The 23,783-nt window shown below is 43.5% G+C and overlaps 2 protein-coding genes across 2 annotated transcripts; one reads left to right on the top strand and one right to left on the bottom strand.

Moving 5' to 3' along the window:
* The first annotated feature begins 1,721 nt into the window (after positions 1-1,721).
* On the top strand, positions 1,722-15,755 carry LOC118397693 (CUB domain-containing protein 1-like). The gene is made up of 11 exons (XM_052470588.1): positions 1,722-1,946; positions 7,756-7,989; positions 8,264-8,614; positions 8,736-8,945; positions 9,102-9,458; positions 9,610-9,972; positions 10,256-10,453; positions 10,653-11,015; positions 11,654-12,010; positions 14,149-14,233; positions 14,365-15,755. Exons 1-11 carry the CDS (start codon positions 1,880-1,882, stop codon positions 14,894-14,896), a joined length of 3,117 nt encoding a protein of 1,038 aa, XP_052326548.1. The 5' UTR covers positions 1,722-1,879; the 3' UTR covers positions 14,897-15,755.
* A 148-nt stretch (positions 15,756-15,903) lies between these two features.
* Positions 15,904-17,545, bottom strand: LOC118398313 (tetranectin-like). The gene is made up of 3 exons (XM_035793521.2): positions 17,299-17,545; positions 16,873-16,971; positions 15,904-16,754 (listed from the first exon to the last, which is right to left on the bottom strand). Exons 1-3 carry the CDS (start codon positions 17,393-17,395, stop codon positions 16,357-16,359), a joined length of 594 nt encoding a protein of 197 aa, XP_035649414.1. The 5' UTR covers positions 17,396-17,545; the 3' UTR covers positions 15,904-16,356.
* Between the last annotated feature and the right edge of the window lie 6,238 nt (positions 17,546-23,783).

The raw sequence follows: 23,783 nt of genomic DNA on the forward strand, positions 1-23,783 counted from the left end.
GGCCTTAAAGTGCAGCTGAAGACCACATGCGATCATCATTAATATCAATTGAGGATGCTGAATTCACTGTTTTTATTCAGCAGTTGAGTCGCAAAATGAACATGGGAAAGAATTATTTTTCCTCCATAATGAGTGTACAGCTGCTCTGATGATATTTTCCCTAATATAAACTCTGTTCAGGCTCATTGTCACCCTTCCAATGACATCATGCAGTGTGGAGAGACTTTTCTCAACAACAATTAGGATAAGAAATCGTCTTCGCACATAATGACAAGCGGCTGGCTGAACCACTTCAGCCTCGCCGTCTGCGCCTTGTGACGCCTTATGATATGTCTACTAAAGGTAAGGTACTACTACTATAGTACTACTGCCCGCCATGGTATAAATGGTAACATCGAATATAGGCTTGTTTGCCCATCAGGATTAAAGTGCACCTGAAGATAAGTTTTATGTTGTTGGCAAGTTGGCAACTGGTCTAAAGTTACTGTCTTGTTTTAATATGCTGGGATGGGTAATTATTTGTATATGTAACGAGGTTGCTCCAAGTACTATGCACTAGTATAAAACAATCGTATTACTAAATAATATACGGTGCACATCGCAAAATAAATCTAATAAACAAATAGAAAAAATGCCTATCCAAATTTTTCTAGGCCTATCCCCCCAAAACATTCTGGCTACGCCCCTGCTGCGAAGCCACAGTTCGAATAGTGCCCTCGATTTTGGTGTCCAGGTTAAGTTAGATTGTTTCGCAAAAAAGTTGCAGGAGCCTCTCTCACACACAGCGGTTCACTCCAACATGCAAGCTCCGCCCCCACTTGATGGTTTTTGCAACTGCACTTGAAGAAACTTTAAAAGTTCTTGAAATGTTCTGGATTGACTGACCTTTATGTCTTATTGCAATAATGTACTGTTGTTTCTCTTTGCTTATTTGTGCTGTTCTTGCCATAATATGGACTTGGTATTTTACCAAATAGGGCAATCTTCTGCATACCACCCCTACCTTGTCACAACACAACTGATTGGCTCAGTCCACAAATTAACTTTTAACAAGGCACACCTGTTAAATGCATTCCAGGTGAATACCTCATGAAGCTGGTTTAGAGAATGCCAAGAGTGTGCAATGCTGTCATCAAGGCAAAGGGTGGCTACTTTGAAGAATCTCAAACACTTTTTTGATTATTACATAATTCCATATCTGTTATTTTATAGTTTTATTATTTTACAATGTAGAACATATTAAAATGAAGAAAAACCCTTGAATGAGTAGGTGTGTCCAAACTTTTGACTGGTACTGTATCTTAAAATGATTAAGTAGATGCAGAGTTACTAATTAGCTAAAATGCTAAAGTTGTCCATGATGAGATTGGAACACAAATGGGGGGTGGACCAGTATGACAAAAAAGTATGAAAATGTATGCACTCACTATTGTAAATCACTCTGGATGATATCGTCTTCTAAATGACAAAAATGTAAAAAACAAAAACAATTGCTATATGTTCACGTTATGCACCAGATCAACCACCCTGCTTTTGTTTTTGCCTTAAGTAATCTCTCTGTTATGTAACCACACCAATACTCAACATACTATATCATACTAATTTGAGTGTCCTGGATTTTCATTTATTATGTTACGTCTCGTCTATGAGACCAGCCTGTCAACTACACTATTCGGTCAAGTTTCAACAGGTTACCTACCCATTTATGGTAGCGTACACGCCCTCTGTGTGTAACAGGTAATGTACATCAGGAAGTTACTGCTCTGTCACCGCCATCGAATGTTTTAACCTGAGATTTTTCAAAATGCAAATATCGTGGGTTTGATAACATTTATCCGGAATCATTTAGGCACATCTCTTTGTTGTTTTATCATTGGACATGCGGCTCACAAAAAAATGCGCTCGAGCGCTCCTGGGAATTGTGACTTTGCTCCTCAACCTGTCAGGTGAGAGAACTTTCATAACATTCTTTCAAACTTAGCAAGCAGGCGTTAACGAACAGTTGCTAATTATGTATTGAGTGTGGCCTTCCCATTCTCAATGTTGCAAAATATGTCGTTAAACTGAAGAAAGAAAGTGGTCACTCGTTTTTAGTTTGATAAACTACCGTTCAAACGTTTGGTCACTTAATAAAAATGGCCTTGTTTTTTAAATAAAGGCACTTTTTGTCCATTTTAAAATAACATTAGATAAGAAATATATATTATAGATATTTAATGTTGCGGGTACATTAAACAGCACCCACAAAATACCAGTCTCAACGTCATCAGTAAAGAGGCGACTACGGAATTCCGAGTTTCAAAGAAAAAGCCATATCTCAGACTGGCCAATAAAAAGAAAAGATTAAGATGGGCAAAATAACAAACACTGGACAGGACCCTGTCTTTCAAAGATAATTCGTAAAAATCCAAATAACTTCACAGACCTTCATCGTAAAGGGTTTAAACGCTTTTTCCCATGCTTGTTCAATGAACCATCAATGAATAAACATGCACCTGTGGAACAGTCCTTAAGACACTAACCGCTTACAGACGGTAGGCAATTAAGGTCACAGTTATGAAAACTAGGAGGCCTTTCCACTGACTCTGGAAAAACACCAAAAGAAAGATGTCCCTGTTCATCTGTGTGAACAAGCCTTAGGCATGCTGCAAGGAGGCATGAGGACTGCAGATGTGGCCAGGGCAATACATTGCAATGTCCAAACTGTGAGACGCCTAAAATCGCACTACAGGGAGACAGGACGGACAGCTGATCTTCCTCGCAGTGGCAGACCACGTGTAACAACACCTGTACAGGATCGGTACATCTGAACATCACACCTGCGGGACAGTTACAGGATGGCAACAACTGCCCGAGTTACACTAGGAACGCACAATCCCTCCATCAGTGCTCAGACTGTCTGCAACAGGCTGAGAGAGGCTGGATTGAGGGCTTGTAGGCCTGTTTTAAGGCAGGTCCTCACCAGACATCACCGGCAACAACTTCGCCTATGGGCACAACCCCACCGTCACTGTACCAGACAGGACTGGCAAAAAGTGCTCTTCACTGACGAGTCACGGTTTTGTCTCATTTGCGGATTTGCGGGAACTTGCAGGTGCCTTGGTGGAAGAATAGGGTAACATCTCACAGCACAGAACTGGCAAATGTGGTGCAGTCCATGAGGAGGAGATGCACTGCAGTACTTAATGCAGCTGGTGGCCACACCAGATACTGACTTGATTTTACATTTAATACATTTTAAACTGTTTTTCACAATTCCTGACATTTAATCCTAGTAACAATTCCCTGTCTTGGGTCAGTTGGGATCACCACTTTATTTTAAGAATGCGAAATGTCAGAATAATAGTAGAGAGAGTACTTGATTTCAGCTTTTCTTTTATCACATTCCCAGTTGGTCAGAAGTTTACATGCACTCAATGAGTATTTGGTAGCATTGCCTTGAAATTGTTTAACTTGGGTCAAACGTTTCAGGTAGCCTTCCACAAGCTTCGCACAAAAAGTTGGACGAATTTTGGCCCATTCCTCCTGACAGAGCTGGTGTAACGGAGTCAGGTTTGTAGGCCTCCTTGCTTGCACCCGCTTTTTCAGTTCTGCCCACAAACTTTCTATGGGATTGAGGTCAGGGCTTTGTGACGGCCACTCCAATACCTAGACTTTGTTGTCCTGAAGCCATTTTGCCACAAGTTTGGAAGTATGCTTGGGGTCATTGTCCATTTGGAAGACCCATTTACGAACAAGCTTTAACTTCCTGACTGATGTCTTGAGATGTTGCCTCAATATATCCACATAATGTCCCTTCCTCATGATGCCATCTATTTTGTGAAGTGTACCAGTCCCTCCTGCAGCAAAGCACCCCCACAACATGATGCTGCCACCCCGTGCTTCACAGTTGGGATTGTGTTCTTCGGCTTGCAAGCCTCCCCCTTTTTCCTCCAAACATAACGATGGTCATTATGGCCAAACAGTTCTATTTTTGTTTCATCAGACCCGAGGACATTTCTCCAAAAAGTATGATCTTTGTCCCCATGTGCAGTTGCAAAATATTTATACAATTTACAAGAGGAAAATCATTTCTGCAAAAGTTAATATAAATGTTGATATTAGTTGGCAAGGGTCTTAACTTCAACAATATAGTGTTTTGATGTATTAAGACTTTTTCTGGTAGATGTTTCTAAAACCCTTTTCCGTCTGCTTGATATACCTTACTTTCAAAAAAATATAGACTCTTGCATTTTGGTGCTCATGGGTCCTTTTACATAGCCAGTTGCTACAAAGCAAAAATATTAAGCTTTTCCGCTTTGCTCTGTAATATGAGTAGTATTTTGATTGCAATAACAATTTTCTTAATTAATTAATTAATATTGATAAATATAAACATGACGATATCTGATTACTTTTTCTATATATTGTGTAACATAATTTTAAAGTTGTTGTCCATTTTTTACAGAGAAATTGGTTAAATTGCCTACGATGTCAATCACAGCCCTCTGTTTACTTGTATCATTGCACATCCTGCTAATCACCCACAGAGGGCGAACATTTTTCATCTATTTTCTCATTCACTCTGTTGGTAACCTCGGCTTCCAGTATCCAGTACGGAAAAACGTAGTGGAACGTTGAATTAAATAGAAATGGTGCTGTACTGAAAGATCAGTTGAAAAACGGAGAGGGTTTGGGTTGTGGGCCGCAATGCACCGCTGCCTTTTAAATACGTCACTCATTGCTTCAAGGCACACTCACAGAACTGTGTCAACATACCTTTGTCTGTTCAAGAGTGTACAAGAACGTTTTGGGGTAACGTGTTGTTCAGTACAAACCGTTCCGCAAACTGAATGCACCCAAATAAGCAAACCAGAGCGGCCCCGCCCCTATTAGATAAAGGGAGCCGGATGTCTCGCTTTCGCTTCCGTCTCTAGATACTCTAACTTATTTTAAAGATATAGTTCACCCAAATTATAGAATGACATATTGGTTTCCTCACCCTGTCATCAATCTATGGACAAAAAGGGTAATATCGGTCCCATAACTTGAATTGGATTTGTGCCACATATACTCAAACGTTAGCATGTGGAAACCGTGCCAAGGAATTTAAACCCAGGCATGGATTGCTTTCATACCTTGTCCATAGACTGCTTACAGAGTAAGGAAGCCAATGTGTAATTTGGGTGAACTATCCCTTTTTAAGCCTCTTTCTGACAAGAACTTCTACAGGCTTTCATATAAAGGTGAAAGCCTGGTAGAGGATACTCTGTTGGTAATGCTTACAAATTATATTATAACTGTAAAAGCATCAGATCCCCACTCTGGAACTTGGATATGCCAATAGAGTATATTTCATTGTTTGGTTATGTTATTAATGTTGAATTGTTCATATGTCGATATGCTATTCAAAGACAAAAGAGATCCTACCATGGTAAGTTTGGGCATAGACCAGTCATCTGACACAGGACTTGATACAGCGTACTTCCTGACAATTTGAATGTAACAGAAGGGCATTTCCATTAAAAATGAACCATGAGGGCCTCAAGTGGCGCACGAGTGACGCAGTGGTCTAAGTAGCTGTGCCAATAGAGTTTCTGGGTTCAAGTCCAGGCTCTGTCAAGGCCGGCCACGACCAGGAGACCCATGGGGTGGTGCACAATTGGCCCAGCATCGTCCGGGCTAGGGGAGGGTTTGGCCGGCAGGGATGTCCTTGTCCCATCGCGCACTAGCGACTCCTATGGAGGGTCGGGTGCACAGTGTTTCCTCCAACACATTGGTGCGGCTGGCTTCCGGGCTAAGTGGGCATTGTGTCAAGAAGCAGTGCAGCTTGGTTGTGTTTCAGAGGACGCGCTGCTCTCGACCTTCGCCTCTCCCGAGTCCGTACGGGAGTTGGAGCGGTGAGACAAGACTTTAACTACCAATTAGATGCCACGAAATTGGGGAGGAAAAGGGGGTAAAAAAAACAAACAGGACCCATGAGCACCATAGTTGATTGGAACATGTCAAGTTAGGTATGTCAAGTTAGGTGACATATGGAAGCTAACAGTCTATTTTTGGAGAATTAAGGCATTTTTCAATAATTTTACATCTTAAAAATGAAAGATTCCTGGATAAACAGATGGAAAAGGTGTCTTAAAAGGTATCAGAAATACTTCAAAACACTAATGTTGATGTAAAGACCTCTGCCAACTAATATCAACACTTATATTTTAGTTTTTACATTTTTTTTTATATACTTTCTGTAAGTTTAAGAAATATTGCCTTGTGATTCTGTTACAAAAAACCCACACATCTAAGATATTTTCTAATTTCTCTCCTTCATGAAGAGGCAGGATAATGTAAGTTCACAGAAGTAACAAGTAATGCCAGACCTACCAATTAGTTAGTGATTTTACTCATACATTTTGTTTATGAATTATTAAGTGATTAAAACTCGTAATTCCGTTACCAAACGGAAAGAATTACTGCAACTGAATTGGCTAAAATGGGAAATCAAAATAGTCACAAACCACAGTTGGCATTTTCTGTTGTCTGGTGGTCAAACCACAAGAGTTTTTAAATAGTCAAGTCTGGAAAACCCCTCCCTCTCTCTCTCTCCCTCTCTGCCTTTCTCACGCTCCAGTTAATGTCACTTCTCCCAGCTCTTACTGACACCTACCCATGAGCCCCTTCTCTTTCCATTTACTGTAACGAGCATCCTCAACCACTGAGCACCGAACGTTCATGGATGTTGAATAGTAGTTGCAATTTGGTCCCTTCCTGACCCCGATGTTAACATCTACAGACAGACCAGACTATCATAGGCGTGTTTCACAAGTTTGGATGGCGTACCGGTATAGTACAATACAGAAGAGTACAGTAAAGAAGTAGAGAACAGTATGTTGTACTGGGCTCACTGTACTCTGCTGCAGTCTACTGAACTCTACCCTACTGTGCTGTATTGCACTGTACTCTACTGTGCTCTGCTGTGTGATGCCCAAACTTGTGAAGCATGAGGAGAATGACATTCATATCCATAATTTGGCATTTCTGTGTAGTACAAACCAGGAATCCATTACCATAATTCCGTTACCAGGTATAAATCCAATTCACTTGCTGTAGTTCAATAACCAAAATATATTTTTTTCAATCATAGTTTGACACCCCATTCTTTCTGAAGACATCTTTGAATCTTCATTCGGAGTGGATATTTAAGAGTTTTTGGAAAATGTGCTTACATAAAAATAGATTTGACCATATTTCCGTTACTAAAGTTTACATCTGCACAGTTCTTCCACTAAATTAGTTGTTGTTACATTTTCAGTGGAAATTGTTCAAACTAGGCCTTGTGCATAGTTGTATGGTTTGTTAAACTTTGAAATCAATGGTTTTTGATTGGTATACATTTTTTTAAAGTGAAATAAAACTAAGTGAAAGCGTAATTCCGTTATTGTGGAATTGCCCAGAACCTCCATTCATATTTTCCTTTGAAGGAACATGTAGTGTTCTGTACAGATGTGTATTTGTGAAATAACTGGTGCAGCCTTAAGTCCAGACATGACAATAGGTTCTAGCCTGCTCCCAATGTTCAGTGAAACTTAACTACTATGTCACTGTTTATAATATTTTTTTTCCCATGTATTTTTGTTACCTTTAGCTCAAAACTCTTAGCCTGTTCATTGACTCCAACAACAGTTTTACTACTCAATACAATGACATAGTAGTGAACTAGCCTTTTCAGTTTGGACTTTGCAAAATATTCAAAATAACCTTTTCTTCGTTCTGTTCACTCAGAATGTCTGCGCATGACCATCCGCCCTGACAAAGATGCGACTGTGACTGTGTCGTCCTCACTGCTCCTTCCATTGGAACAGTGTTCCGTATGCAAGGTCAATGGCACTGAGAATGATACCCAGACGACTTGTCACTCATCGCTGGCCCTGGTCCCCGATGAGGATGTCACCTTGCTCTTCAACTGCACTGAACCACCACAAAGTGCTTTCGTCATCCAGATCCACAGGAAAATCGGTGAGTCTAGAGAAACTTTGTAGTATTGGATTTCATTTTAGACTGCCAGCTCAATTCGATCAAACCAGTATTGCCGTATTTACACAGTCAAAAATATGTACAACACAGGCAGATGCTTCAGAATTTGACATCCTGGGGTGGTAGTTGTCAGCGAAGATGCTGCATAAAAACAGCTAAGGCTACCTTTTAGATCTGGCCCCAAGGGTGAACCGTTAAGCAGGTTTTGTTTAGGTTTCTTCTGGTCTTACCTGTTATGTGATTTTATTTTACCCAGAATGCACCAATGACACCTGCAGCCCTGCCACAGGTGTGGCTCAACCTTCCCTCTTCTCAGAGTTCATTAGAACACTCGTCTGGGACCTAAGTGTGCCGGAGAAGACCGTTATGAATTTGGACTTCCCTGTTGACAGGCTGAAGGAGATGACTGAATCAGAGTTGTGTCAAGATGGCTACCAGTACACTGTAACCAGGACCAACACTGAACGAGAGGTCAAAACTCAGACATACTGCAAGAATGGCCTCGTGGCTCACCTTCATATACCGAGCCAAGCCACGGTGTCTTTGCAAGTTCCAAAAGGAAGAGAGGTGGATTCCTCTATATTCACGGCCAAACCAATAAAGAAACGTAAGCTCTTTCAACTGTTCTGTTCATGTCTAACTCTAATGTGAGAAGTGTATGTACAGTGAATTATCTTTTGTTGAAATCAGATCTATAAATTAGTGTTTACATTTCAAATTTTCCTCAGAGAGCCGGATGATCTCCGTGACTCCAGAGCCAGACACTATCGTCACCATCAGCAGAAACACCAAAGCCAAAGAGTGCAGTGTGTGTGTTGGGGAGGGGCCTACCTGCAACCCCAAAGAACTCGTCCTGAGAGCTGCCCGCAACACCTCTGTGAAGTTCAGCTGCCCACAGCCACAAGATGTCTTCAGTGTGGAGATCAACAGGGAGATTGGTAAGACGCCTCAGACCCATTTTCCTGGCCCCTGACCTGACTTCTAGTAGCATTTGATTGAGCATGCCTAACACAATGGACCCAATGAAATAGTCTCGACAGTGCAAAAGCTGCTCATCTGTTAGCTTCACTAATACAATGTTTTTCCTCCTCCAGATTGCACAGAGATCACCTGCAGCGGGAACATCGTCCAGACGGAGTCCTCCCTCTTCCCAGACTTCAACAGAACCTTCACCTGGGACCTGAAAGTTCCACCTGGCCTTTCCTTCCAGCTGGACTTTCCATCGCCGGGAATGAGACAGATTCCACCCTCTGAGACCTGTCCTGACGAGCATACCTACACCATCATCACGTACCAGCGCACCGGGCTCGCCACCATCGGCATTTTTTGCCCAGGCGGCAGCATCACTAGGATCCAGGTGTTGTACAAGGGCCGGGTGTCCCTGCAGGTCCCTGGGGACAGGAAGCTGGAGCCGCTGGACTTCAAGGTCACCGTCGGACCGGAAATTAAAAGTGAGTGTCTGGCAGCTGTTGGAGGAGCCATAAAAAATAAATGCCTGTTGAGGTCACTGAGTTAATCTCTATTAGCTTGTATGTATTCGGGAGAGTTCCCTTTACAGAATTTGTCATGTCATTATACCTCATTTAACCCCTTTCCGTCCAGTGCTGGCTGTGGTAAAAGTCAACCTACCTCGAGGGGTGTCAGATACAGACTTCCTCTCAGCCAACTACCCTAAAGGTTTCCCTGATGACGACCTGATGAGGTGGGACTTCACGGTGCCCGGCATGCATAACTACACGGTTAACTTCCTGAATCACACAGAGTCTCTTTGCCAGAAGAAGGAAGTGATGGTGATGTACCACAAGGCGCGTGGGAAGGTGGGCATCCAGAAGACCCTGGCGGACCCCCAGCCAACACACAGGCAGGGCAGCTTCACCATGACCCTATATAACTGTGAGACAGACAGGACCAAACCGGGCCTGTCCCTCAAATTTAGGGTCTCAGTGATGAGGAGCGGCCATCCAGGTACAAAGGCTATTGGCAATCATAAATTGTTATGACATGATTTGCGTTGTAAGATACAAAAATGCTTCTTTATTCTATACATGCAATCTGTTAAACCAACCCTAGACTTTTCCAAACCAATATAATACTAATATTTCCATTATAAATGTTTAAAAAACATATTGTAGCCTAAAATTAGCCGGATCATTCATTCATTCATTAATTCAATCAAATTAAATGAGTGGTAATCGGTGACCTATTTCTCAGAAGATGATTGTGCCTGTGTCTTTTATTCCCTGGTCAGTTCTCTGCACTGTAAATCTGTCAGAGGATGAAGGGCTAGTCCTCCACTTTGAGAAGAGGGGATCTGACCCCTACTGTGAGATGAGGAAGGACTCTGTGCTCCAGGAGAAGATCACAGTTCCCTCAGGGACCAAAGCCAGGCTTTCTTTCCTGGACTGTCCAAGTGAAGACCTACGTCTGACAGCTGTAAAAACCATAGGTACTGTAACAATACATACATTAGCGTTGCATGTATTGCCTCCAAAACATAGAAACTTAAGCTTCTTATTAGAGTGTATTTGTGACAAAGCTAGAACAAATGATCTTTGTGTTTTGTTTATCTAAAGATGTGATGGACTATGAATATGAATGTATGTAAACCCATTATAATATCTCAAGCCTCTGTGGATCTATTCCAGGATGCCGGAGTTTAGACTCGTGCTCCGTGACTGGGACTCTCCTCACGGTCCCTAAAATGCCGACGTGCCTCCCTACGCTACTTCAAAGCTTCACCTGGCACCTCATTATCCCAGTATATGGCACCGTGGATTTACTGTCCCCCACAGGAAACCTCAGGCAGTCCCTGCCAGGACAGGAGTGCAATGGCAGTGTCTCCCTTCACATAGCAGAGGGTGATGGGTCCTCCATTGGCTACTTCTGCTCCGAAGGCATCATTCGCAAAATCCAAGTGCACTCCAACGTCTCTATTACTGCCACAGCGAAGGACCTTAGCCTGATTCAAGGGCCTTTCCTCAATGTGTCCTTCAGTGAAAAAATCTCAGGTATGCTAACTGGTTTCGCAGTTGTTGTTTTTTTCATTTAAAAAAATATTTTAAAGTAATTATTCAGTTACAATCTCACTTGACAGTTCTGTTAACTCATACCCAAATAATGTTGTTGACTCATCCTGTACCTCTATTGGTGGCCAAAGCATAAATTCACTTCAAACTTGTATCTCAAACAGACCGTTTCAAAAATGCTTTCTGTTTCCTCAGAGTATTATGTCATACGCATGAGGAGGATGAGCTGACCAATCAGCGGTCTATTTCTAATTAATATTTTTAATCACCGTTATAAGCCCACACCATTCTGTTGTTGGGGGTACACCACCATTCCAACACAGAAAAGCTGCTTTTTAACTTAATTAATTAAACAAATTGTACGGAAAACAATTTCACTCATTTTATAGTTAATTGTAGGACATATTTCATAGATGGACAGTTACTTTAATACTCTCTTCACTTACCTTTTTATGGTTCCTTGTGTAACATCCACAAGAGGGCACAAACATACAGCAATGGCAAGGGGATTTGTTTTAACAATCGTTTCAATGGAAAATGACATTCTCACTCTCTTCAACCACTGTGTTCAAACTGTATTGAAAATGTATTGTTCTTCGTCATTTCCTTTTGTCCCTCAGACAGCATCATATATACAGTCCAGCCCAGAATGGGTTCCCCTGCCCTCCTGGCCACCCCAAACTGGCCCAGCGGCATGAAGCCATACTCCACCGTGTCCTGGATCATCAATCTGCCGGGCCACCTCCAGGCCGACCTGCTGTTGACCAACATCAGCCAGCCCAAGTGTGGCAAGGGGCACACGTTCATCAAGGTGCAGACCCTGGGCTCTCCAGAGGAGCTATTGAGTCGAAGGGAGGATAAGGAGGCAGAGGATAAGCTGATGGTCCCTGAGAGCTTCTACCTCAACATGTCCAACTGTATGCCGGAGAACGGACACTTCAGTGTGCTCAGCAAGGTTACCCTGCAGAAGACTAGCCGTAAGGGTCCTGTTTGTAATGTTACGATAGAGTTGTGACCTAATATGTTTGTGCTAAGATATCTGCATAATTCTAGCATTCGTCTCACAACACCTTTTTGGTTATTTCAACAACTCTGAAGTGATCTAAAATTTGAGGGCAAAAAGAAAACAATAATAGCTGTTTTAATTGGATGTCTATATCGTAAATGACATCAATACACACGTATGGGAATTATTAGGGGTACTTGATGATCTCATAATCATCAACACAGTATTGACTCGGCTTGACTCAACTCAAAATATATGTTCATCCCTCTAAGTGTGAAAAAAGCTCAGCGATATGTCAAGAGATGGAAGAGAAAATCACAACTTTCTAGGAAATAAATATTGCGCTCTCAATCAAACCCTAATAACTCAACTTCTCTTTGTTTCAAAGCAGGTGTTGAGATATATCTCTCTACACACACACACACACACACACAGTGCCTTCGGAAAGTATTCAGACCCCTTGAATTTTTCCACATTTTGTTACATGACAGCCTTATTCCAAATAGTTTTTGCACATTTGATAAAAAAACAACTACCTTATTTAAAGTATTCACCCCCTTTGCTATGAGACTTGAAATTGAGCTCAGGTGCATCCTGTTTCCATTGATCATCCTTGAGATGTTTCTACAACTTGATTGGAGTCCACCTGAGGTCTATTCAATTGATTGGAAGTGATTTGGAAAGGCACAAATCTGTCTATATAAGGTCCCACAGTTGACAGTGCATGTCAGAGCAAAAACCAAGCCATGAGGTCAAAGGAATTGTCCGTAGCACGTCGAGACAGGATTGTGTCGATGCACAGATCTGGGGAACGGTACCAAAAACATTCCGCAGCATTGAAGGTCCCCAAGAACACAGGGGCCTCCATCATTCTTAAATGGCAGATGTTTGGAACCACCAGGACTCTTCCTAGAGTTGGCCATCAGGCCAAACTGAGCAATCGGGGGAGAAGGGTCTTGGTCAGGGAGGTGACCAAGAACCTGATGGTCACTCTGACAGAGCTCTAGAGTTCCTCTGTGGAGATAAGAGAAACTTCCAAAAGGACAACCATCTCTGCAGCACTCCACCAATCAGGCCTTTATGGTAGAGTGGCCAGATAGATGGCACTCCTCAGTAAAAGGCACATGACAGCCTGCTTGGAGTTTGCCAAAAGGCACCTAAAGACTCCCAGACCATGAGAAACATTTATTTTGGTCTGATGAAACCAAGATTGAACTCTCTGGCCTGAATTCCATGTGTCACATCTGGAAGAAACCTGGCACCATCCCTACGGTAAGGCATGGTGGCAGCAGCATCATGTGGGGATGTTTTTCAGCTGCACAAACTGGGAGACTAGTGATGATAACCTGCTCCAGAGCACTCAGGACCTCGGACTGGGGGCGAAAGTTCACCTTCCGGACAGGACAACGACCCTGAGCACATAGCTTTAACACGTGCAGAAGTGGCTCCGTGACAAGTCTCTAAATGTCCTTGAGTGGCCCAGCCAGAGCCCGGACTTGAGCCCGATCTAACATCTGGAGAGACATGGAAATAGCTGTGCAACAATGGTCCCCATCCAACCTGACAGAGCTTGAGAGGCTCTGCATAGAAGAATGGGCTCGAGGCTGTAATTGCTGCCAAAAGTGCTCCAACAAAGTACTGAGTAGAGTGTAAATACTTACATTTTTTTTTATGTTGAATAAATTAGCCAACATTTCTAAAAATCTGTTTTGCTTTGTCATGGGGTACTGTGATTGAGGGGGGGGGGGGGCAATTTAATCAATTTTAGAGTAAAGTTATAACAAAATGTGTAAAAAGTCAAGAGGTCTGAATACTTTCTGAAGGTCCTGTGTATGTATAACAACATTGTAATGAAACTGCATGCAATTCAGGTGTGAACCTTAACTCTCAGCATGTATTACGGTCTCTAGTACATTTGAGAAAAGCAACGCAATACATCAAAGATGAGTGTTTTTAATTGTTACAAGGAAGGGTTTATAATGCGTCTATGCAACTGTGTTCCAGCCTGCTCATACGCCAGCACCTCATTTTATTGCTACTTGCAGCTATATTTGTCTCATTCTTACCATATGTAATCACGATTCTCTCCTTGTGTGTGTCCCTCTGTAGAGCTGCTCCTGAGCGGCATCTTGGGTGCTGTGGGAGCAGTGCTGCTCCTTATGCTTATTGTGCTGACAGTCTTCTTGGTGTTCAGGTAAGAACACCTGCCTCACCAAAACAATCCATACATAGCTTTGATGTTGAGGTCATTTTATGACTTGCCCCCCCCCATAGTGTGATGTCTTCTTGACTCAACCATTTGTATTCCTCTTTCGTGCTTTGCAGGAAGAAGAAAAGAGCGATGGTCAATGAGGCTTCCATCTGCATAGGGAAAGGGAATATCTTCATCCCAGGCGATCATGTGTTCCCCAAAACTCGGTCGGACAGCGAGTCTCACATTTACGCCTCCATCGAAGACACCATGGTGTACAGCCACCTGTTGCGCGAGCCCAGCTACGTGGGCGCCATCCAGGACCACTTCCAAGGACAGCCGGTCGACACCTATCGGACGTTCATGGCGCTCCAGGATGGAGTGCCAGAGATCACAGAGACAGCTGCAGACCATGAGCCTGAACTGGTGCCTGAGATGAACGAGTATAGACCTTTCTTGGACCCGTCGGAAACCTTCATCCCGTCGAGACCTCGCACGCCCATTGACCGCCAGGACAGCATGGGCTTCATGGACCGCAGGATGGTAGACAATGAGCTCTACACGTTCAAGAGCACTGGGGACATTAATACGATTAGATTGTCGGGGGCAAACCAAATCCTGGATCCAGAGACCTTCATCGACTCGAAGGGGGAGGAATCCATTTAGCGTGAGGCGGTACTGTGAGATGGACGACTGTTACTCATTTCACATAGCTCAACGTGTTTCAGGTTCACTGCAGTGGAGAAATGGGGTGTAAATGTGCCGCCTTTGCGTAACATTCAGGGAGTCTGTATTAGTGGTGTTGTGCCTACTGCACAAGACCATCAGACAAATTACTATTACTGCCTTTCATTGGAGCCTGAGTCTGTTTCCTCCAAGCTCCCAGAGAATAATTTCTGAAACGACACACGGTGCTGCTCTTCTGTGTTTACATTACTGGTCTACTTGGTTTTTGTGTATATTTCTTCAAAGTATTTTCATAGTTTTATATGCTAGTATATATTGAATGTTGCCCTGGACACTGGTGTGTTATGGGTTTAAGAGCCGGGCTGCTTGTTTTGTACCTAGTGTTGTTTATGCCTTGTGGCAAGGGTTTTTCCTCTGTAAATATGTGTTTTTATAAATTTCTCTGCCAATTTTTTTTATTTTTATAAATTCCTTAGACATTGAGTGGTCTGAGTACAGTGTGATATTGTGAATAATACTGTATCTAGGATAGATAAGGGAATCAATCCAAAACAATATTGCTTCAGAAGGTGTCTTGTTGTGATGGGAAAAGTGACATTCTTTCATCCTTTGGCTAAAACCTGTGACCTTTAAAGTCCTGGCTTGTAGTTTGTTATAACCACAGGAACTTCAACCACGGAAGGCAGGATGATTGTATGGCAGGTTTTCATTTAAGTAGTTACCAAGAGGGACTTTTTAAGGGAAACAACCAAACCTTTAGCAAGATGCCAAGGGTCAACAGATTATGACAATCCTCTTGCGGTAATACACCTCTGTTTACAATTTTGTCTCATCTGTTCGAAGGTTTAAAAATGTATATTTTTAAAAAATACGTCACTTTTCCCGCTACAAGATTTGATACATGTTAAATTAAGATGTTTTCTTTGTTCAGTAATGTGTAATAGTTGGGTTTTCAATGTCTTTACATTTTCTTAGACAAGCCCCTATTATAATTTCATAATTTTTATTGAGATTTTGTGTTCAGGCTAGACATCTTGTGATGAAAACAAACAAGTATTCAAAGGGCTAGCACTCTGAAATAATTGTTGTAAATTAGATAGGAAAGCATTCTATATGGTAACGTAAGGATCTCATACTTGTGCAAATTCACATGAAAATGTGTCATTGTCATTGGGACAGTTTCGCCGGACAGTTTAATCCTAGTCCTGGATAATCCTTAATCTGTGTCCAAGAAACCACCATGTTTTATAAAGAATTCTCCAACATTTTTGATAACCTTATCATCTCTAGAAAAGTGTTTAACTTGTTCCAAATGTTAAAAAATATACATTTTCAGGGGTTGAATTTAAAACCAAAGCGTACATTGTGGATAAGAATACATGGTAGCGAACAAAAAATATAATTCAAGCATGGGAAATGCAACTAACAAATGGCACGACTTAGACTATGTTGAACTCGCAGACAGAGGCCTTCTCCTCACGACAGTTCTTGTCTAACCATTTCCCACCAGTGGCCTCCGAGAGGATGACACAGTTCTGGGAACGATCTGTCTTTGGGGATCTGGAATCAGAGTCCCAGTTCTTGTAGAGGATGCGGTTACCCGTCTGATCTATCCAGTTGCCCTCAGTCACCATGTCGCTGATGCCCAGCCAGATCTGCTCGCCTGGGCCGATGCTCTGGTGGACGTAGTCGCTGAGCTGGTCGTTCTGGTCCTTGGACAAGGGGGTACCGAGTACACCCCCCAGGGCAATGCAGTCGTCAAAGGCTGTGTGGTAGCTTTTCTTCAGCGGCTCAGCCAGGAAACACTTGCCATGAACCTTGACCCCTTTCAGACAAACTGAGGAGCCAAGTGAAAATTGTAGTGTCAGAGCGTCTTTAGAAGTGTTAAAACAGAAACCGATACTGTTATTTATGTCCAAAAGTTCCTGAACAATACCAGTGTGTGTGAATCTCACCTGACTGCAAAGCCTGTTGCTCCTTCATAATATTTAGATCCTGAACAATGTCATTGATCTGCTTCTGCAGCTCCTCTATGGCTGCGCCTTTGCCTTCATCTGGAGCATGACAGAACAGAAACGGGGGAGGGGAACAGGATGGACTCAAAGATGACGCAAAGTTTGAGCAATAGGCTACTGCTCTAGTGAGGTGGCAATGCCAGATGTGTTGCTTGAAATTATTGATGTGTATTGCAGGCAATGTTCTGGCAAGACTAATAAAATCCTATTATACTCAAAATAGTTCATCTTCCGAACAATGAGAGCTGTGTGTAACAAACATTTAATTTCTCTCAGATTCAAAATGATTGATTTAAAAATAATTTAAACACTGGACATAAATATCATTCTGACCATTATATAGAGTGCGAGGCACCCACCACCTACCCTTTTTAACCATTTTCTTCGTAGAGAAAGCCTGCTGGAATGAGCAGTTCACCAAGAGGAGTATTCCAAAAACCAAACAGGTTCTTCTGAACTCCATGGTTAGGTCTGTTGTTGAATGACTGCTTCAATGTGGAGCCTAGCAATTTATGTCCTCAAGTCCTCCACAAAAGGAAAAAACAGTGTAATTGAAAACTGCTGCCTGGAGCTGGAGCTGTCCAACCTCAGAACCTGATACTCTCTCAGTCCCAGACATCACATGCACTGTGACATCCTTATCTGATTTCTGGATGTCCCAGTGGTCCCACCCTGTACTTTGAAAAAGAACAATAGGGTGTAGTGGTTCTAATTTGAGTCAAATGGCATCTCTTACTCACATTATGGTCAACTAAAATCATTTGTCTTTGGTGTTATTGCCATGCAAATTAATTTCTTTGCTTTTATTTGTTATTTTTACTCAGGATCTTGGTCACGTTTTTAAATGGTGAAGTAGTAAACATACGGGTTTTTTTGGACCGGTCTCCTCTCTGGCAAAGTAGATCATATGCTCCAGGCTACGGTTCTTTGGCAGTGGAAATGGTCCTGTCTCACATCTGCTCTTTTGGATGTGCACTTTATGCTCCTCAGATGAATCTGACACGTGTTAAAGGACAATAGGACACAGTGACTATCGCCGTCAAGAGTATCTACTCAATTACAGAAAAAGATATTCAGTTATAGAGGTATACCGTATAAGTACTCTACGGTTTTAACTTCACTTAAATGCTGAACATTTGTTTAATCCTGACCAATCTGGAAGACAAAAGTAAGAGGATTAGTTTTTATTGGAGCCATTTGAATGGCAAGAACACACTGCTCAAGTTACACGTGTTGAATTTGGTCATTATTTGTAAACTCAGTAGTGGTAAAAAAAACATGTTTGCCATCTGCCGCCTCCACCTTAGTTCAGCACTCAAGTAAACATCATTAACCTTTCATCAAAATACTCATACAGGTCATTTCTATTGGTGATTCAAAATGTCCCTGCTTTGAAGTGTAAGGAAGACAGACAAATTTAACACTGTTGCATAAACCTAATAGTTAAAAAAAAATTAAAGCCTACTTTCTGTCTCTTCTTTCCCAGACTCTCCTTCTGGAGAAGCTCCATGAGGGCTTTCCCTACCCGTTTCCGTCTGTAGAGATATACAACAGAGCATAGAAATATGTGTGTGTGAGTGTAACTATACTTGTGGGGACCAGAATAGTAAGCGAACAAAAATTGTCCCCACAAGGTTGAATACTATTTCTAGGGGGTTAAGGTTAGAATTAGGTATAGGGTTAGGAGCTAGGCTTAGGTTTAGGGTGAGGGTTAGAAGCTAGGGTGTGGTTTAGGGTTAAAGTTACGTTTTCAGGTTAAGGTTAGGGTACGGGTAAGGTTTAGGGGTTATGGGAAAAAAGGGTTTTGGATGGGACTGAATTGTGTGCCCCCACTAGGTTAGTTGTACAAGACTGTGTGTGGGTGTGAGCGTGTAGCGTTCTCCGGTATGCAGCACCTGTATACATATACATTGCATTGCATTCACATAAACCAAATAAACTGTACACACACACTTCATGAATTTCCTCTGCACAAAATTCCCCCAAAGGGTGTAATTGTGTAAACAACTTTGTGATGTGCTGATAAGGTTAAACCTTGATACAGCTGAACATTCAATGCTAATACGTTTGTTGGGGTGAGAGAGGACAGATGATATGAAGAGGAGCACAGGTGTCCTTTCTCACCTCTGTCATCTCAAAGATGCTCTCTGGGTCCAGGCTGCCTCCCACCTTCCTGACGCAGTTGACCGTCCCGTTGTGTGTGACAGAGAAGATCAGGCTGGCCACTGAACACACCTTCTCCTACAGTGTGGCGTACACCACAAATAAAAGACAATGACAAAATTGACAAAACTCGTAAAAGGAATGAAATAAACGAAATCGTGTTTCTCATACGGTTAGCATAGCTTGTGTACTCTGCAAACAATGTGTCCACTCCGACAATGACAATCGGAAGACTGGAATAATAATACTGAATGCTTTCAAATAAATGACTTTATCCAAAGTAACAAACATTGTAGATTAGACATTATAGGAATTAACGGTAAATGTACTACTGGTGATATGTAATTGGGAATTGAAATACACTAACAATCAAACGCAAACAATTCACTCAATGAAGTTATGAAACAATTAATGAGCGCAAATTAGCAGGAGAGAGCGCACGCACTGGAGACGTGCAGCTGGGCGCATTGTCAATCCAACGTCTGCATTGGCCATGCAGCATTTATGATGATGTGGCCTTCGCAGAAGTCAGAGCATTCATATTTCTTGCGCTTCGCAGAGCTGTTGTCATATAAGTGAGTTTGTGTTCATACAGGATGGCCTCTGAATGCCTCTGGAGGCTCAGCAATTGCGTCAAACCCTCCACATGGAGCCTCTCTCCTACCACATTTTTGGATCAAGAATACATTGGTTTAAGCATAAATAGGCTTTTAGTCTAGGCCTGCGCAATTGATTAGCGCAAAGCTCGACTAAAACTATCTCGGTTGACGAATTGGGGTCAGCCCTAACTGAATCATAATAATAAATAATAATAAATACGAAAATACATACTTTAAAGTTTGAAAATTGCATCAATGCTGAATAGCGAGATGCAGACAGTCCATTTGGCCGTGACAACGTTCTTCTCATCTTTGTCCACTACAATATTAAAACTTGTCCCCACGGATGACAATCCCTTTGTCTGCTTCTTTTCACTATACTCGTTCACCTGTAACTTTGGTTTTACTTAAATGAAAAATACCTATATATTCGCAATCAACAGCAGCCTAGGTAGGCCAAGGTTCATTTCACTCGCTCTCTCCTCAGCAGCAGTCGTACGTGAGGTGAGCAGCCGGAACCAGTTTCAGCTATACGTTTTATTTAGTTGGAATTGGCTGACATAGATAACGAGCTCGCGCAGTTCTCATCACCTTACACATTAAATTAACAGAGGATGGGTCCAGTCGGTAAATCAATTTTAATTGCACATGCCCGAGGCCTATGGCAATTAAAATTGAACAAAAAATACAAATGCAATATGGAACAATTTCAAAGATTTTACTGAGTTAGAGTTCATATAAGGACATCAGTTAATATAAATAAATAAATTAGGCCCTAATCTATGGATTTCACATGACTGGGAATACAGATATGCATCTGTTGGCCACAGATACCTTCAATTAAAAGGTAAGGGCATGGATCAGAAAACCAGCAATATCTGGGTGACCAATGTTTTCCTTCTGCAGCAAGACACATCTCCTTCCCATAGAGTTGATCAGGCTGTTGATTGTGGCCTGGGGAGTGTTGTCCCGCTCCTCTTCAATGGCTGTGTGAAGTTGCTGGATATTGGCTGGAACTGGAACGTGCTGTCGTAAACGTTGATCCAGAGCATCCCAAAAAATGCTCAATGGGTGACATATCTGGTGAGTATGCAGGCCATGGAAGAACTGGGAACAGTTTTAGCTTCCAGGAATTGTGTACAGACCTTGCGATCGATGTGGGGTTGTGAATTATCATGCTGAAACATGAGGTGATGGTGGCGGATGAATGGCACGACAATTGGCCTCAAGATCTCATCACGGTATCTCTGTGCATTTAAATTGCCATTGATAAAATGCAACTGTGTTAGTTATCCATAGTTTATGCCTGCCCATACCATAACCCCACCGCCACCATAGGGCACTCTGTTTACAACGTTGACATCAGCAGACCCCTCTGCAGTTGTGAAGCTGGTTGAACGTACTGCCATCTTCTCTAAAACAACGGAGGTAGCTTATGGTAGATTAATGAACATTGAATTATCTGGCAAAAACTTTGGTAAACATTCTAGCAGTCCAGCATGCCATTGCACGTTCCCTCAAAACTTGAGACATCTGTGGCATTGTGTTGTGTGACAAAACAGCACATTTTAGAGTGGCCTTTTATTGTCCCCAGCACAAAGTGCACCTGTGTAATGACAATGCTGTTTAATCAGCTTCTTGATATGCCACACAATTCTTCGGACCGTGGGCAGACCCAGACTTGACCAGACTACCTCTGACAGTTAAACGGACGGACATAAGGGTACTGGGGGTAATGTTTGACCGGGGGGGAGGAGGGAGCGGTAACTGGAGTGGAATCCTGGGGACTGTGGGACAGAGACTGGGTTTTTGGGGACTACGACAGCTGACTTTTGAGGGCAAGGTTTTAATCATTAAAGCTGTGATTTTACCTGTGCTTTTATTAATCAGTTCTGTTTTTATCCCCTCTCGAAGGAGTATTTTAGACCTGGAGCGAATGCTTTTTTACTTCCTGTGGGGAGGCAAGTGGGAGAGGCTGAGGAGGGAGGTGGTCAAGAGGCCCAGGTCCAAGGGGGGGAAAGGCTTGCCTGACCTCTACTTGTTCCTGGGCAGCCGCTACACAGCGTTACATCTTACTCTTGCCACCTCCCCGGTCAACAACAAGACTCAGGCCCTTGCACGGTTCTGGCTGGGATCTTACCTCAGGACTCTGAGGCTGATCCCAGTCGACCTGCGAGCCCCAGTCTCTTTCCTGCTACCCCCGCCCTACGTCCAGCTCCAGAAGTTTTTTAAGACATTTTAAACTGGAAAAAGAAACAGTCACGGTCTTAACAAAACACCGCTCTCTTCTCTCTCTTGTGCAGGAGCGGGAACCAGTATGTCCAGTGCGCGGGCTCGCTATAGGTGAGCCCACAACGGTTTGGCGCAACGTGGCCCATCCTGCTCTCCTGAATCGGCATCGGGACCTGTCCTGGATGGTCGCCCACGAGATCCTCCCGGTCAGGGCCGTTATGCACTCACGGGGCATGGCGAGGACATCCGCGTGCCCCCGACCAGGCTGCGGCCAAGAAGAGTCGATGAGGCACATGCTCTGGGAGTGCAGAGCCGCCAGGGACCTGTGGAAGGAAGCAGGCCCCCTGATCTCCTCGTGTCTGCCAGCAGAGGAGGACCTAACACCTCAGCTCGTGCTGTATGGGGTGGGCCGAAGGCCTATTCCATCAAAGACCTTCACCAAGCTCTGGCCCACCCTCACGTGCCTGAAGGAAGCACTGTGGTCCTCCCGTAATCTGCTGGTAGCGAAAAACGTAGAGACCACCCCCCAGGCAGTGGCCATGGTAGCCACGGAAGCCCTGGGGTGGTACGAAAGGAAGGGGGCCTCGACCCCAGGCGAAGGGTCCCCCACAACACCCTAGGTCCCGGCGGCCACGGCCTGACAGCGCTGCGGCGCCTAGGGGAGGGATCTCCTCTGGGCCCCGAAGGACGGGACGATGATCTTTCCCCCTTCTGATGACCAGGTGGCGAATCGCATCTCTGCATGTCTGGCAGACATATCAGTGTGGATGACGGATCACCACCTCAAGCTGAACCTCGGCAAGACGGAGCTGCTCTTCCTCCCGGGGAAGGACTGCCCATTCCATGATCTCGCCATCACGGTTGACAATTCCATTGTGTCCTCCTCCCAGAGCGCTAAGAACCTTGGCGTGATCCTGGACAACACCCTGTCGTTCTCAACTAACATCAAGGCGGTGGCCCGTTCCTGTAGGTTCATGCTCTACAACATCCGCAGAGTACGACCCTGCCTCACACAGGAAGCGGCGCAGGTCCTAATCCAGGCACTTGTCATCTCCCGTCTGGATTACTGCAACTCGCTGTTGGCTGGGCTCCTGCCTGTGCCATTAAACCCCTACAACTCATCCAGAACGCTGCAGCCCGTCTGGTGTTCAACCTTCCCAAGTTCTCTCACGTCACCCCGCTCCTCCGCTCTCTCCACTGGCTTCCAGTTGAAGCTCGCATCCGCTACAAGACCATGGTGCTTGCCTACGGAGCTGTGAGGGGAACGGCACCTCAGTACCTCCAGGCTCTGATCAGGCCCTACACCCAAACAAGGGCACTGCGTTCATCCACCTCTGGCCTGCTCGCCTCCCTACCACTGAGGAAGTACAGTTCCCGCTCAGCCCAGTCAAAACTGTTCGCTGCTCTGGCTCCCCAATGGTGGAACACACCCCCTCACGACGCCAGGACAGCGGAGTCAATCACCACCTTCCGGAGACACCTGAAACCCCACCTCTTTAAGGAATACCTAGGATAGGATAAAGTAATCCTTCTCACCCCCCCCCCTTAAAAGATTTAGATGCACTATTGTAAAGTGGCTGTTCCACTGGATGTCATAAGGTGAATGCACCAATTTGTAAGTCGCTCTGGATAAGAGCGTCTGCTAAATGACTTAAATGTAATGTAAATGTAATCATTAAGCTGATTCTGTTGCAAAAGGTTCTCCAAATGGAAAACGCAAACGAGAGTTTCTATTGGACAAATTCAGGTAGGTCCCTCCCCGTTTTGTCTGCTTCCGTTTGGCTATTAAACAGTAAACGTTTCTATAATGAATACACCCCTAGATGTTGTGTATTGCATTCAGCCAATCAGGTTGCA

This window comes from Oncorhynchus keta, chromosome 19, assembly GCF_023373465.1.
Source record: "Oncorhynchus keta strain PuntledgeMale-10-30-2019 chromosome 19, Oket_V2, whole genome shotgun sequence".
Taxonomy (NCBI): Eukaryota; Metazoa; Chordata; class Actinopteri; order Salmoniformes; family Salmonidae; genus Oncorhynchus; species Oncorhynchus keta.